This window comes from Bombina bombina, chromosome 4 (assembly GCF_027579735.1).
Source record: "Bombina bombina isolate aBomBom1 chromosome 4, aBomBom1.pri, whole genome shotgun sequence".
In the NCBI taxonomy this organism is placed as follows: domain Eukaryota; kingdom Metazoa; phylum Chordata; class Amphibia; order Anura; family Bombinatoridae; genus Bombina; species Bombina bombina.
In genome coordinates, this window is record NC_069502.1 from 1,130,144,977 (window position 1) to 1,130,161,120 (window position 16,144).

General features: G+C 31.8%; 1 protein-coding gene across 3 annotated transcripts in view; it reads right to left on the reverse strand.

Moving 5' to 3' along the window:
• ESRRG (estrogen related receptor gamma) overlaps window positions 1–13,407 on the reverse strand; it is a 263,696-nt gene extending 250,289 nt beyond the window's left edge. For 2 of the 3 annotated variants that reach the window (XM_053712498.1, XM_053712499.1), the window contains exon 1: window positions 13,187–13,407. In XM_053712498.1, coding sequence (XP_053568473.1) covers window positions 13,187–13,242 — 56 coding nt within the window. In that variant the 5' untranslated portion in view covers window positions 13,243–13,407. Of the gene's footprint in view, window positions 1–8,203; window positions 8,282–13,186 lie in introns of all 3 variants that reach the window. The other variant, XM_053712497.1, reaches the window with a different exon arrangement.
• Between the last annotated feature and the right edge of the window lie 2,737 nt (window positions 13,408–16,144).

Genomic DNA, 16,144 nt, shown 5'->3' on the forward strand with positions numbered 1-16,144 from the left:
TCTAAAAAAAAATTTATATATATATATAAACAAACACAAGTACTCCCCCCCCCCCACTCCATTTACTCTATCTATCTATTCATCCATCCATCCGTCTATCGAAAATGTATCCTCCTAGGAAGCCATTGTGATTTCCCAAAAGGAGAACGTTTAATACCACATAATTTAAAGGGACAGTCTACACCAGAGTTATTGTTTAAAAAGATAGATAATGCCTTTACTACCCATTCCCCAGCTTTGCACAACCAACATTGTTATATTAATACACTTTATAACATTTAAACCTCTAAGTTTCTGCCTGTTTCTAAGCCACTAAAGACAGCCTCTTAACACATGCATTTTTATTAGCGTTTCACAACAGGGGAGTGCTAGTTCATGTGAGACATATAGATAACATCATGCTAATGACGTGGGTTGTGGCAGACACTACACTTATTGCATAAAATGCAAGTCAATAGATAATAAATAAAAAGTCATGTGATCAGGGGGGCTGTCAGAAAGGGCTTAGATACAAGGTAATCACAGAGGTAAAAGGTGTATTAATATAACAATGTTGGTTATGCAAAACTGGGGAATGGGTAATAAAGGCATTATCTATCTTTTTAAACGATAACAATTTTGGTGTAGACTGTCCCTTTAAATTCTTACAATAAAAAATACTGATTTATTGGTTTAAAATGGTCTGTTCAAAGAAAACTTGTTGCTAAAGTTCATTTTAACTGCGGGTGAAAGATTCCAAGGCCCTAAAGTGCACAACTTTCTGGAAGAAATTTATATTATTAATTAAAAAAGGACTGTGCAGTTTTCTATTGTTACAGCATACACTCCACAGAGACTGCTAGTCTTAGAAAGTCTAAGAGGTCTGCAGTCTTAGAAAACGTTTTCTAAAGATAGACATTTGGTCAATTTATCATCCACGAGCATTCAGTTTTCTTGTATTCCCCTTGGTCAGCTGAGAGGGGTAGGAAAGAGGCCCAGTGTCTTATCGAATTGTATTGATTCCAGGGTGTCAGTGATCTAATCAAGAACAATCAATAGTAATCCAAAATCAATCAAAACACTTTTTGCGCTATCATTTATCAAATCAGAATGCAACAACCACTTCCAAAGCATAAAATGAAGAAAAATGAGAAAGCGTCAGAGAGGAACGGAGTAAGAGAAATTAGACAATTGAGAGAAGAATATAAATAAAGATATGAAAGCGTAGAAAATGCTGATAATCTGAAGACCACATTGGAGATGGAAGGAACTGCCAAACGTCTTTATTCTAGTTACAATATAAGCCCAGTATTACAAAGCAGTAGTATATTTAAGCTTAAGGACCTTATTTAACATTAACTGTTTGGCTCTAAAAGAAGGCAACAATGCACTGCATAAATCTATCAGGAAGCCAATGCATTTTTTCTTTAATTTTTCCGTGGGTGCTAAACACAAGAAAGTTTAAAAGAAAAAGAAAAATGACAGTCTGAAAACGTCTTATTTCAAAGTCATCATAAACTGGTGCTTTAAGATATTCCTTTTAGTATATGTGAATAGCTCTCTCCCGTTGGATACTGGAAGCGGGGAGCGTGTACACTGACAAAGATATTATAATATGTCTGCAATTGTCTTGTAGGTATTGCATATTTCTGACCATTTTATGTTAATTGACGCTTTGAAAATTTAATAAAAACTATTTAATCACAAAATAATCATTTTAGAAGTGGTACAAAACATTTTTTTAAGTTTTCAGCACTTATTTAATACAGAGCACTGATTTTTTTAGATATCAAACTAGGGCTATATCACTTATCTGTCATCTTCTGTTTCATGTTGAGAATTTTTAGCTAAAAGTATAAAGTCATAGAGAATTTTCCTCTATCACACTAAATATGGAGCAGTGTTTGTTTTTGTGTTCATGATGACAATATTTAGAATCAGTAACAAATACCAACTTTCCCAAAGGCAAAGAAAATATAATAGAACCCCCCCTCCCCCCAACACACACACTGGGAAAATAATACTTTAATCCTTATTTGCCATTGAACTAAACCTGTAATTTTGGGAACATAATATATTCCACCAATCCTTGCTGGGCATCACAAAGGAACTTCACTACGCAAACCAAAGGGTACTGTGGTTAAAACAGTTTATTTTCCTAATATAAAAGTGCTGGCATTTTACTGCATGCCCGATAAGGTGGTGCCAGTAAAAGTGATTATCCATTTCTTATTCAAAGCATATCAGCATTTTGAAAGCTTTTCAATCTTATCAGGTGTATAAACAGCACAGTTACTGAATACAATTTGTTTGCCTCCTCTCTGTGTGCTAGACTATCAGATAAACACGACTAACTAACTGTATTTACACACAATCATACGCACAGCATATCGGGAGCGCCATCAGATAATAATGTTAGTCGTGTGCTAGTTTCCTATAGTCGCCACTAAAGGTGTATTTGGAATAAACTGAAAGCACTTAGAGATGGATCATGATTTCTGCAACTTTTTCTCATTTCCGGTACTTAATTGATATACATGTCCCAGACAAGTGAGAATTTAGCAATTTTACTTTATTTAACTCTGAGTAGACTATATAAGAAAAAAATATTAATTTCCTGGCATTCCATTTGGTCACACAATCATGTTTTGTTCTGAAATATTTATATAATCTACTTTTTAGCACTGATAGACTCTACATATGTACCTCATAAAATACCTGGTTTGTGCTAATTTGCCTCATACAGTTACAAATAAAATACTGTATATAACAAAATAATTTATTAAGGAATATTCTAAAAATAAACACACAAAAAAAAAACATAGTACCTTTTTCAGGTTTGTCAAGGCCATATAAATATGTGTCAGTTGTTATGATGAAGGGTTGAATGAAATAATAAATAAATTAATTAATTAATTAAATGACCTTTACAGCAAAACACCTTTCTGCCCAATGATTTTGGCATCCAAAGTATTGCATTTTTTAAGAGCCTTGCAACAGAGTTTTGCAACAGCCATATGATGATCGCTTGTTATTGCCAGAAAGATTTCAGAAAGTGACACGTTTTCACATTTTATTCACAGCTACGCTCCCCAGAACAAAACTGCAAAATAACACTGATGTATTCGACTTCTGCATATAGCACAGCGGTGACTTGTTAGTTGACATTATCTGTAACGTGCCTGAATTACTATACGGATAAATCTATGTACGAATCTACTTTTCAATGAAAGACGGTTTTAACTCTTCTGCCAAAAGGAGAACATCAGACAATACATATTAAATCCAGAACGGGCAGAACTTTTAGTCTTTAGGAAAATCTGTAATAATAATTGAACCCAATCTTTATTAGATTGTTCTCAATGTCACCTACAAATGAACTTTTTCATGTTTATCGAAGCATTTTCCCTTAACAAAACGTATGTTATTTGCTTGATATTAACCCTATCTTTTTACTATGTATTATTAGAATTATTATTAGTATTGCATGTGTGCAAGTGTATTTTCTAAATAATGTAATAAGTGTAATACGTCACATTAAATTAAGATCTATAATTAATGAAATTATGCAGTCCCCGTTTCCTTTAGGCAAAATAATAGAAAATATTCCCTTATCTTATTTGCCATTTAGCAAGGTTTTTTTTATATTTTTCACTACCTATGTCCATCATTTATTTAACTATAAATGTAAAATATAAAGAAAAATATAAAGGATTAAAATTATCGATATTTCTAAACCTACAGGATTTTTTTTAAAAAATATTTCCTTTTTTATTACAATTTATTTATGATTTCATTATAATTTATTTTATGCAACTTTTCTATGTTTTTACATTTAATACTAATGAGTATTTGAAGTGTTTTTTTTACGTGTGGAGGGGAATTCGTTTTTCTCATTCGGAATTTACTTGAGCCATGTTTGAAAGTTAAGTAAGTTGTAGCGGATTGCAATCGCTTGGGTCTCTCTATAAAGCGGTAAAGAAATGTTCACACAAAACTTGTCAATTTCTTGATGAAAGCTGAGGCATATACTATAGACGTTTCAGATAAAGTCTTTGTCTGTGCTTTGGACTTCGATATTTTATTTACAAGTTAAAAGATTTAATATGTACATCAAAAGCACAAGCAATATAAATATCTTTAAAAAAATAAGGAAAGGTAGGGCGTATACAAACCATATTATTAATGGGCCTGATCTCTTAGATAAATAAACAAGAAATCTCACTCAGGTAGTGCAATAGCTCAGTGAATGAGAATTGGCAGTCACGTGCCCTATGCATGACCCCAAGACAAATGTTTTCAATGTGAGACTAATGAATTGGTTTTACAGTAAATGTTATGCATTGCACGGAGCTCTGGCAATGAAGGGGTTATTGAATTTTCAGCCTGAAATGCACGGTTGCTCTCCTCTGACCTTCTGACAGCAAAGTTAATGTAGTGAATTTTTCTAATTTATTTTACAATACAATGCATTTTATGCCACTGCTAACAATATTCATGTGTGGCATAATACATTTTTACATTGTACCTTCTCAGAGCTGTATTATTTAATATCATACAAACTTATAACCTAATACACATCTAGTTTTAGACATAGGGGAAATTCAAGAGCACATTTGAAGTCAATATCACTGGTACATCAGTAATGTGAAGCATTTTAGATCCCTAGCCCTGCACAATTCTGTGACGCAGTAAACATATATATTGGACAGGTGTCTTTCCCACTAATGTAATTCTGTGATTGGCTCTCTAATATGACCCAGCATCACTTGCGCTTGATCCTTTTCTGATAGCAGAATAATAATGTGCCACTCTGCAGTCTTTATTCGGTTATCAGGGATTCCCACTTAACCCCCCTGATTGCTCATGGGATCAGTTGTTAATATTCATGGTGCATTGTGGCACGAGTGCAGTTTAGATTGTTGTTTTAAAAAACACTGTAAACAGGGGAGTTAGTATATATAAATATATATATATATATATATATATATATATATATATATATATATATAAAAGCTACACATACAAAGTTATGTAGTAGGTTCCCAGTCATCATTTTATGAAATCTCTTTTTAATCAATTACATTTTTATTTTACATTAGACTATATATTTTTATGAAAGAAAAGCATAAGCAAAATAGCATCATAAGACATGGGAAAGTGTAGGAGAATGAAAATCTAGAAGTAAAGTTTACAAATAAACTTATATAAAAAAATATATCATTTGTAATGTAATTTAATATTACCGTATTATTTGACATATTATCAAAGTATTATTTAAAATGAACACTTTTTTCTTAAATCATTTGGTATGCTACAAATTAATATTCAATTTTCTGAACCACTTTATTGATGTCACCATTTTTAGAAATAATATAAACCATAATTTGGTTCCAAAATTTGACACTTTTAAAATAATTACATTATGTTGCATTTATTTCATTTATTTATTTTTTAAACACAAGTGCTATTAACAAATTCTTCATTAGTACTTCAGAAAACTTAACTGTAAAAAAAAATATATTCTTGGATGTGTTTTTGTTCACACACATTGACCTTGACATTGTAGTATAGGCCTCAAATTGCTGAAAAAGGGTGATTGAAGACCAGAGAGAAAAATCTTAAAGTACAAATTAACAAAGATTTAATCATAATTCATTTTTCAAAGTCATTTTTAAAATAATAATAAAAATTTAAAGGAATGATAAAAAAAAAAAAACTTTTAGTGTATAGGAATGTTCTTACATTCAACTGTATTATTTTAATTGTAAAAAAAACTTGGGGACTGTGGTCAAAGCCTCTTTAAACAGCGTTACTGTCATATAATTTGTAATATTCTAACACCTTCTGCCATCTTGCTCAAAATTTGTTGATGTTTTGAATGATCCTTCCATTCCACAAACGGTTAAACAACATTTGATTATATAAATTTAGTTCCCCTTGCTCGTGTCTGCGCTTTTGATACAGTATCTGTTAAGTTTTTAAACAAGCTCTTTCATTATATCTCATCAATGGTTCATGGGAGATTGGGGTTGCTGGTTACACTTTTCCAGACAGCTGCTTGATATCTGGTTGGATGTTTTAAAACTTTTCTCAATTGACAATATGAAAAAGGGCGCTGTCTAGTTTATATTTTCACACTTCATTACATTGGAAGAGCAAGTGTTGCTAACAGATGGGCACACTCTTTTGAAGAAGTGACAAGGGAAAATATGACTGGCCTATTTAGTACGAAAATTATTCTCTTGTTTTAATTAAATGGGCACCTTTTATTTGGCGCTATGTATGTAAGTGGATCTGCACTGTCGAATGCACATGATCAGGTACAAGAAAAACGCATGTGATTTCTTGCATGTATTACTGTATAGCATAAGTCAACCACAGAAAATGTAAACTCTATTGTGTAGTAATAGTCAAAAACATAGTAATGGTATATACCTATATCTAAAAAGCATATGCTTTGTAGAGCCACAGTTTTATGAGTATTATATCATAATTATTTTTTGCACAAGCTTTTCCTTCATTTGGAATTCATTGTAAAGATGTTACAATTTAGACATGTTCAACGTGTACCATTTCTAAAGTTATGGAATATTAAGGCACAATACTGTTTCCTAACATATAGTCAGAAAAGTCCAATTTAATTTATGAAAAAAATTTTTGTTTGGATACATGCAATCTTTGTATAAATAAAGGTATACATATATACCCATCTAATAGTAGCCTGAGATTTACTACAAACGTAAATACTGGGCTAACATCCCTTAAAAATTAAAAGAAAAATTGCAAATGTAAGATTTAGACAACGTTTCAGTCATCCATTTTTAGACACCCTGGTTACAATGTTGTATATTTGTTACAACGTATCAAACATATAATTTAATCCCTGCTTAGAGTAAACATCTCATGATACGCCCAATAAATTAACCAATTAAAAACAAATGTGAAACTTAGATCTCTTTTTACAGTATCTAGAAATATGACGCATATCCTTAAGTAATTCTAACAATAATGCACAATTACTGATTATCAAAATAATTGTTTATTTAGGTAATCAAATATTTAAATCATTAGTAATTATAATAACTTACTATTGTACTCAATATGGGGTTTTTTTACGCATTGTAGGTAAGTTCAAAAACAAATTCAGGCTTGTTATAGTATACCATACAATTCCATATAATACTTATTATAATACTTAACAATTCAATTTGATATATATTCCTTTGTACTAACTTAATGCGGTATATGAGATTGGTATCCTTCATTTGCCTTGTAATCTACGCCAAATTTATGATGTTTATTTCTATGGATGGGATTCAACATTACTAAAGTTTACATATAGAACAGCGATATATATATATATATATATATATATATATATATAAACAAGAATGTAACAATGACAGAAATTACATGTCTGAGATTAGTTAAATATCAATTCTGCAATACATGTAAACATTGATATAGGTACACAAAGAAGGCAGTTATTTAACATTACGAGTGCATTTTCTTAACCGATGCTATAACATTATCTTGGAAATATTTGTAGTCGCAAGTTACTTTTCCCTACTTGACATTCTGTATTAAAATGAGATTATGTACTGTAAAATAAACACTACAGCCACAGCACTTTAATATAGGGACCACTTTGCTAAACAATATATAATTCCTTATTATTTTAGAATATTAACTGGTACCACATACTGGTGATCTGAACATTGTAGTGTATGTTTCACAAGACTTCCACTGTATATACCAACAAAGGGATTACTTAAATATTTACCCACTACATGTAAGGAAATTCTCCACAAGAAATAATTAAAGCAGAAGAGAAGTGTGATGATTAAATTACAGCGCACCTCAGTAATGGGTGGAAAATAGTAATTTGCTTTGATAAAATACTAGACAAATCTTTAAAAGTGTTAGCCAAATTAGTTGCTTGCATTTTTAAATGCCAGAAAATGATGTCTCATTTAATATTCCAGCTGTTTAGAAATTTCAATATGTAGAGAAATTTAAGCAGGCAACAAATAAAAAATTAGTCTAACTAATGCAAATTACTATACTTGCAGTCATGTGGGGGGCAATATACTATTTTTTTAATGTTAAATTAATTTGCTAATAATATTTGTAATGCCATATTCATAAACAACAACATAGGTACACATGATAAATGTAATACACAAAATACAAAAAAAAAAGTAAAATGACACAGTCCTACCATGAAGGTAAGGTTTTATTTTCTGAATAAGAGCTCGTCCTCACATTTACACCTTGTCTGTGTATATAAACCATTTCCCTAAGATAAAGATAAAAGAATTTATCAGTTGTCTGGGGGAAATGCCTTAAAAAAAAAAAAAAACATTTTAAAATTATCATTCATTATATATTGTTATATTTATATATACATATATAATGTTTGACATTTAAAAAATTGTATATTAATAAACAGTGTAAATATATACAAATAAATATTTTATAATAATCCTCTAAATAAATACTAAATCAAACCAAATAAATATACCTAGAAATGTAACACTGTTATAAAATACGTATACCTTTATCTATGTAATGAAATAGACCACATGTAAAAAAAAACTATTTCTAAATAGCCCTATGTATACAGACACATACACACAGCACGCACAGATAAAATAGGTGGCTAGGTGAACACGATGACAAAAAAACACACATACCTCTCAACAATGTGTGTATGTATAACATATAAATAAAGATAAAGGATTTTGAAAACCATTAAGTCCTGCCTCATACTATTTAAAATGTTTAAATAAAAAAATAAAAAGGGGACCTTTGGATTTCTAATTCATAAGACATCTGCACCTCAGTGTGTGTGTGTGTGTGAGAGAGAGAGTGTATATACTATCTTTCTTTCTATCTATCTATCTATCTATCTATCTATTTATCTAGCTATCTAAAGAGATGAATTTCTTTTTATTTGGGTATCAGACATATAACACAAGTGATCAAGTTAAACAGAATACCAGAAGAAGATGTCAGGTTCAGACTATGGGTGTCATTCCTGCACTATCAAACATACACATAAAGTATGATTGGAGGCAGAGAGGCTAAATATTTCAATGTCAGAGCATGTTGAGAACTGCAATTCATTTCTCTCTCATGTGCTTTAGGACAATGACAATTTCATATAAGGCTATGGCATGTAAAAAGGGGGGGGGGGTAGAAACAGGCTTGGGGAATACAAACCCCCATTCTCAAGAGATATAGTATTGTGATCACTTACATTCCAAAATATACATTGTTTTCTCTTCAAGTATAGCAGTTTCTATGTAAGGTTGAGTTTGGTAGATCATTTTCCAAATAAAGTCTCAAAACAATGGCTTTTAGGGTCTTGAGTTCCAAAAGTATACTATATATAGTATTGTGACTGAAAAGACTAATGCTTTGGAAAAAAAAAAAAAAAAACTTTATTTAACAAGATTTGCAAAAAAGATTTCATGTTTTTTTTTAAGTGATTGGAATTTTCAAAACATAATTTATGTTTTACAATAGAACTTTCAACTTTTTTTATGATTAATTCTATTTCACTTTAACCTAACGTGACATACAAATTTTGTTTTCCAGATTTTTTTTGAAAATGGAATGTTCCCTAACAATAAATGTGTGATTAAAACTAATGGCATGTGAAAAGTTGTCAGGTTATATGAAGGGAGATCTCAGCATGCATCAAGCTGATTGCAGAAGCACGTAATTATGTTTCTATTATTCACAGCTGTACAACTTCCTAAAATACTTTAAATATATAGTTATAAATTAGATGTAAACATCGTGAGATGTAAAATAAATCTCGTTAACATTACATAAATAATACATAAAGAGTATTTAGATTTTTTTTTTTTTTTTAATTCTTGATCATTTTAATTCTTTTCAAAAATATATTATATGGACTTTTCATGTCCCTATATAAACCGGATATGGGTTATGTGTTAAAGACAACGAGCACTCTGTTTACGCACAATCTAAATAAGCTTATTAAAAGGGGGAATCAGCTACAATAACTCCTGAAAAACACATAATACACCTTGAAATTCGGAATGAAGTGCAGGAAGGCCAATCATTCTACGAAATTAATGGATATTCACTAGGGCTTTGCTTAATAACATGGGTTAATTACAGCTGTAACGCACTAGGCTCAGTAAATAAAAGAGTGCTGCCATAAACACATTAAAAAGAGCATTCAACTCTATAAAATGGGCCAACTCCCCCGAAACAGACTGTGCTGTCAGACTGAAATTTAAATGCATAGAAAAGATGCAATATTTTGACCATAATTTCAAACCAATTTACATGGGCATGTATTGAAAATAAAACCAAATATCTAGTATATTCCTTTCCTAAATTCAGTTGTGAGGTTTACAATGCTACAAATGTCCATGGTGGCATTAAAAAATAAACTAAATAAATAAACAAACAAATACATTGACAATAGATTTTCAATTAAGGTTCTGTCGTATGACAAAACTTCAAAAGCCTTGATTCAGTACCAATAAAGTTTCTTTTTCACTTTAAATCTACTTGCAACTAACTTTATACCTACGATTTTTTAAAACCTACAGTTTCTCGAGCATCTTTGATGCGTTATTGACATCACTCTCAAGGGATAAAACTTTAGGGCAAGAATGAAGATGGGGGGAAGGAAACCAGAGTGGGAAATAGAGAATAGCGAAATCCCAGTTGGAAACCCGATCATTTAAAAGCAATCACTTAAGATGTGTGGTCATTTATTGAAGCACTAATGCCATCTTATCTTGGACTTGACAAGCAGTAGGCTTCTTTATCTACATAAAACTTACTACAATTTAAACATCTATTCTTCTCTTTACATGTCTTATTTTTTTTCCTGCCTATTCATTTTGGTCTGGGGTTTTTTAACCCTCTGCCAGCCAAAGAGGGGTGCAACACTTTATGCAGTAAAGCGTTATAGTCCACTTCGTCAGCAAAGGGGCAGTAAAATTTTTTGTTTGTTTGTTTTCATATACTCTATTTTTTTCTGCCTTCTTATTTAATGTTATTTCTAAGATATGCATTTGGAATCAGAAATCATACGTAAAATAAATGTATTGCCATATTTGAGAGATAAATATGATGGTTAATTTTAATAAACTATTTCTACAAACAACCATCTAGTTGTTTTGCCTTTTTTGGACTGGTTTATTTGCCTTTACGCCTTCCAACAGCTGTGACAACTGGTAAAACAGTCAGTAAAATTAAGTCAGCTCTGTAATCCTTTAGTCAATGTTACATTTTAATCAGAGGTAGAAAGGAGGTTTATGTGAAGACCCCACTGTTTCATTTCTGAAGATTAGATTGACACATATGTCAAAATGGCCAAATATATTTAATGCATCTGCTTGTTTATTAACAATTATTTAAACAGAATGGCATATGCATGTAGCTGGACTGAAATGATTACATTCTTTAACACTCTCAGCTGTAAAAATCAAAGCACACCCATTCCCAGTCAAAACAGTTGGCTGGTTGCTCCGAAAATACCCCCCCCCCCCTTCAATATCTACAAAATTAATTAATCCATTTTTATTTTGCGTTAGTAAAATATTTACCGTTCTACTTTTTAAACTACTTTTTTTTTTCTTTTTTTTAAACTGTGAGGTTGTTGGAAAGCCACCGACCGCACTCAAGAGTAATAACGAGCATACAGTACATATACGCTGTGGTTAAATAATTGACATACATAGACAGATCACTTATTTATCATTTAATATTTCTACTTGTCAACTAAACCACATATCTTCTGAGAAGGTAAATACACATCAATGAGATTTATTAAAGAACCTAATTACAAAACATACACTGCACATCTGACCAATATATATATATATATATATATATATATATCCACCTAGATCATTTAAATGCAATTCTCTAAGAAGCTTATGTATCTAATCATTTTAATGAGGCATAAGCAGGTAAATTTAAAAAAGCTTCTTTAGCAATGACAAGGCAGCGGTTATATGTTTTAAAAATATTTGATCATATTGCCATCAAAACTTGCCAAGAAGTGATATATTAAAAAAATGTGTACATGTTGAATCATTGTATGACGACTTTTTTTTCTAATTCTTTCAAGTTGTATACTTTTTAAATTCTAAAATACTTTTTTTTCCTATGCTGCGCATTCATTATCATTAAAATGCTTTCCTAAACATATATAACTATAACTAACTAACTATATATATATATATATATATATATATATATATATATGCACAGCTGTAATTTTTCTTCTAAGTTTCTTTAAATATCATTGCTGTAAGCAGGATAGTTTATAAGCAAAGACACTGGTGCTCCTAAGTACTTGAAATGCCTTGTGCACAGTTATAGCTCCCTGCTTAGCATTGTTGGTGCTGAGCATATTACCCATCTCAAGCACACAGATAATCAATGACAGCTCCCTGCATAAACTACACTAAAATCCTGACCATAAGCAAAATTAAGTTTATGAGATACTTAAATACCTGTCTCAAAAACAAATAACAACATGGACAACTAAATAAGCTAACCTATGTTTACAAATATCTTATGATTTTATTATAAGGATTTAATTTACTGTATGATTGTATTCAGTACCAACTACTGTTATTTTTTTATTATTTTATTTTTATAGCACATTACAAGTATTTGCTGCACATTTTCTAACTAGCCCCAGTTACTCATTGACAAATGCACACATTATAGCTGGTTAATGCTTACCAAATACAGTGGCCACACAGCCCTATAATAATGCCTTATGATCGCTTGTCATTATCCTACAGCACAGAGGATATCACTTATCCTAAAGAGTGTGACAAACTAGCAGAGCTCTAGCTGCAGGTTATAATCTAGTCTAGGATTTTCTTTTTCTTTTCTAGGAAAAAATAAATGTTACTGTGCACAGTTTATTACATAAACTAAGCTTTTCTGCCCTATTCTTAGCACCTGAATAAGAAGTGACTGTCACCCAGCTGTTCCCTTGATTGTCACACGGTTCATAGTGGAAGGTAACAGAACAATCCAACACTCGCCGAATTAGCAGCAGACCCCCCCACGCTCACACACACACCCACCGTCACACAAAAGAGACAAGACAATCAGTCACGCACGGAAATCCACTCAGCTCTGCTACCTGCATCTCTGTACATAGAAGGGAAAATAAAAAGGTACCTACTCTTCTTCGTAGTGCAGGGAAAAAGATTCAGGAAGGCAAAGTTCTACCGAATCCATGTGCGCTCGGCAACCATTATTTGTGCGCCCAGCTATAAATCAAAGTTTCCTTGACAGAGCAACGGTGCAATTAACACAAATGTTCTCCTGGTGACAAGACTATAGGCACAGCCAGTTGGGACCAAAAGCTCTCACACACTTCTAATCAAGGACTTAAAGCCCCGATTGGAGGTTATTAATATGAAGTAGGGCTTTACATATGCAGTCCCTCCGGCCCACTTGGACACTGGATTGGTGGGAGGGTAGCCAATGAGAACAGGGGAGGGCAGAGGCTCCTCATATTGTGACAGCCAGGCAGGTACTGAGGGTGGGAGGGGAGGGGGGGGGGGATGATAGGATCAGACTGAAAACTGAGATATAGAGGGAGTTTTCTCCTGTGCTACAAATGTTTCCTTAGGGCTACTGTACAAAGGGGAAATAAAAAGGCTTCTCTGTTTGGTCATTAAACGTTTGTTATAACATTAAACACAACTCACCAGAGTCAAATATATAAAATATATATATATATATAATTCAAGCAGCCTCATTTAATTTGCACAGGATAACAGAGAAATTAAGTTTGTCATTTTTTGTATTGCTCTTTTGTGAGATATATATATATATACAGTATATATATATATATATATATATATATATATATATATACAGTATATATATATATATATATATATATATATATATATATATATATATATATTTATTTATGCAGCTATTATCAAAAATTGCTATTTATTTCTGAAATAGGGTATGTTGTTGAAAGGCTCATCAATATTTTTTCCTTCCATAAAATTCTACATTAACCTCTTGTCTTCCATAAACAGAGCTGCAAGTAAATGGCTCTGCAGGGGATTACAGAGCTCTAAGGCACACAAGGGGTTAAAGTGTGTGGGACTATTTTTAGATTAATTCAAATGGAATATAATATGCCTGGTCATTTAAATTGCAGAAATAATAATAATAATAGAAATATTCAATGCGTATAATTTTAACCCTTTATAAACAAAGAAATATGTTTTCAGATTAAGAGTTTATCATCCCTTAGAAATGTGATGGGGAAGTGGGAATATCATTTTAATACTAGAGTGACCAATAATTGTTTTAAAAATCTATTGAGTCACAGAGGAGTTCATTTTTATAAAACACACACATGCATCAATTCATGTTTTTCCACATAAACACACGCCTTCACGCACTTGTCAACCCACATTTCTTTTGCAGAGAGGAGGCGACTTTAAACCAAATTTAACACACAGCACATGGGTTCAGATTATGTTAAAACAATGGAGTTGAGTCAGTCACATTGATCAATTACATTCTCTTTTTTTGACAGTGAACAGATTATGGAAGCCTAAATTCAAACTGTTTTCCTTTTTAACAAGATAAAGCGGAACGCATTTCCAATAGGTCTGCGTGACCAAAAATAAAAACTTCTACAGCTGTCTTTTAACAGTGTCTGAAATTTATATAATTTACTAAATTATAATATTCTAACATCAATATGATCTTGCATGCTTATTAAAATTCACGTGCAATATACACCGTGCAAATAAAAAATACATGAACAAATAACCCCTCTTTTCTGTAGATATCTCAACGTATATTGAGCGCAACTGCCTGCAAAGTTTTGGTTAAATACATTAACAAAAAGGTATACATTTACACCAGTTCCCTTATATCTCAAAAGTTTAACTAGATCTCAAACTAAAAATAAAAAGATCTTCTGTTTACGGTTCCGGTTAGCTTTGTGATTACACAAAACACAATTAAATTCTGCACAATCTTTGTACTTAAACAAAGCACCTGCAGAAATGTGCTGATAGTTAACAGAGTAGAAACACTGCATCATATTTAAATTCCCTTGTGTACAGCTGTTAACTCCTTTTGTGCTAGAGAGGGCTGCAGCATATTGTGTAAACCTCTTAGCTACAATACAGGGCTATTAGACACTGCTATGACTTGTTATAGAAGGCAAGGGGTTAATTCATAAACAAAAAAATAGATATTTCAGCTCCATAGAAAGTAGATAGTAAATTCTACAACTCTATTCCAATATGACAATCCATGGGTTCACTTTTTTTAACATTTCCCAAAACATTTAACAAAGTACCGGAACACAGCAGAACTATGTCATTGTGTACTGTATAAAAGCAGGTACTAAAATCTTAATTACCAGTAGCATTACACTGTCTATATTGTTAAATGTGAACCCTGCAATTAAGATGTAAATTTGGCTGTGAGCAGTGAATCAAAAGAGCTATGGGACGCGAAGTAAAAATGAGAATATTCTGCAGACACTATACAACAAAAAAAGATTAGTCTCAAACCTTAACAGGGGAGTTATTTAATCGTTTTACAACTTTCAAATGCCTTTTTGAGCACATTTTGATTGAGACCAGAATTTAAAATGCTATAAAAATATAAAGCAAGCGTTCCCCATCAGCATTTAAAAGAGACTTGTGCTCTGCTATTGGATGATCATTTTTATCTGTGTAAGGCTGATGTCTCTAATTATTTAGTTCTTTATGTAATTCAATAACATTATTATAAGCATTTTTCTATAGTCGCTATTGGTAGCATATTGCAGAATGGTCATTATCGCATATCACATTAGGTATGTGCAAGAGCATAAACCATTTAGAATGCATTTCAATTTAAGAATGTTAGGATGGGTTCCTTATAAATATAATACAGATATGTGTAAAGACAAATTGCACAGTATTCTGGCTTTGTAGGATTATAGACACTAATTTTCTTAGGGCTGCGGTATGATTGTATCAGAACATCTTCCAGTGCTGATTTCTTTTATGTTTTCAAATCTAGGAGGAAAGCTGTGTTTCTCTCCTCCCCTGCTGTTACTCTTATTAACCATCACAACCTTCCCACCAACCCACTCTTTCATCAG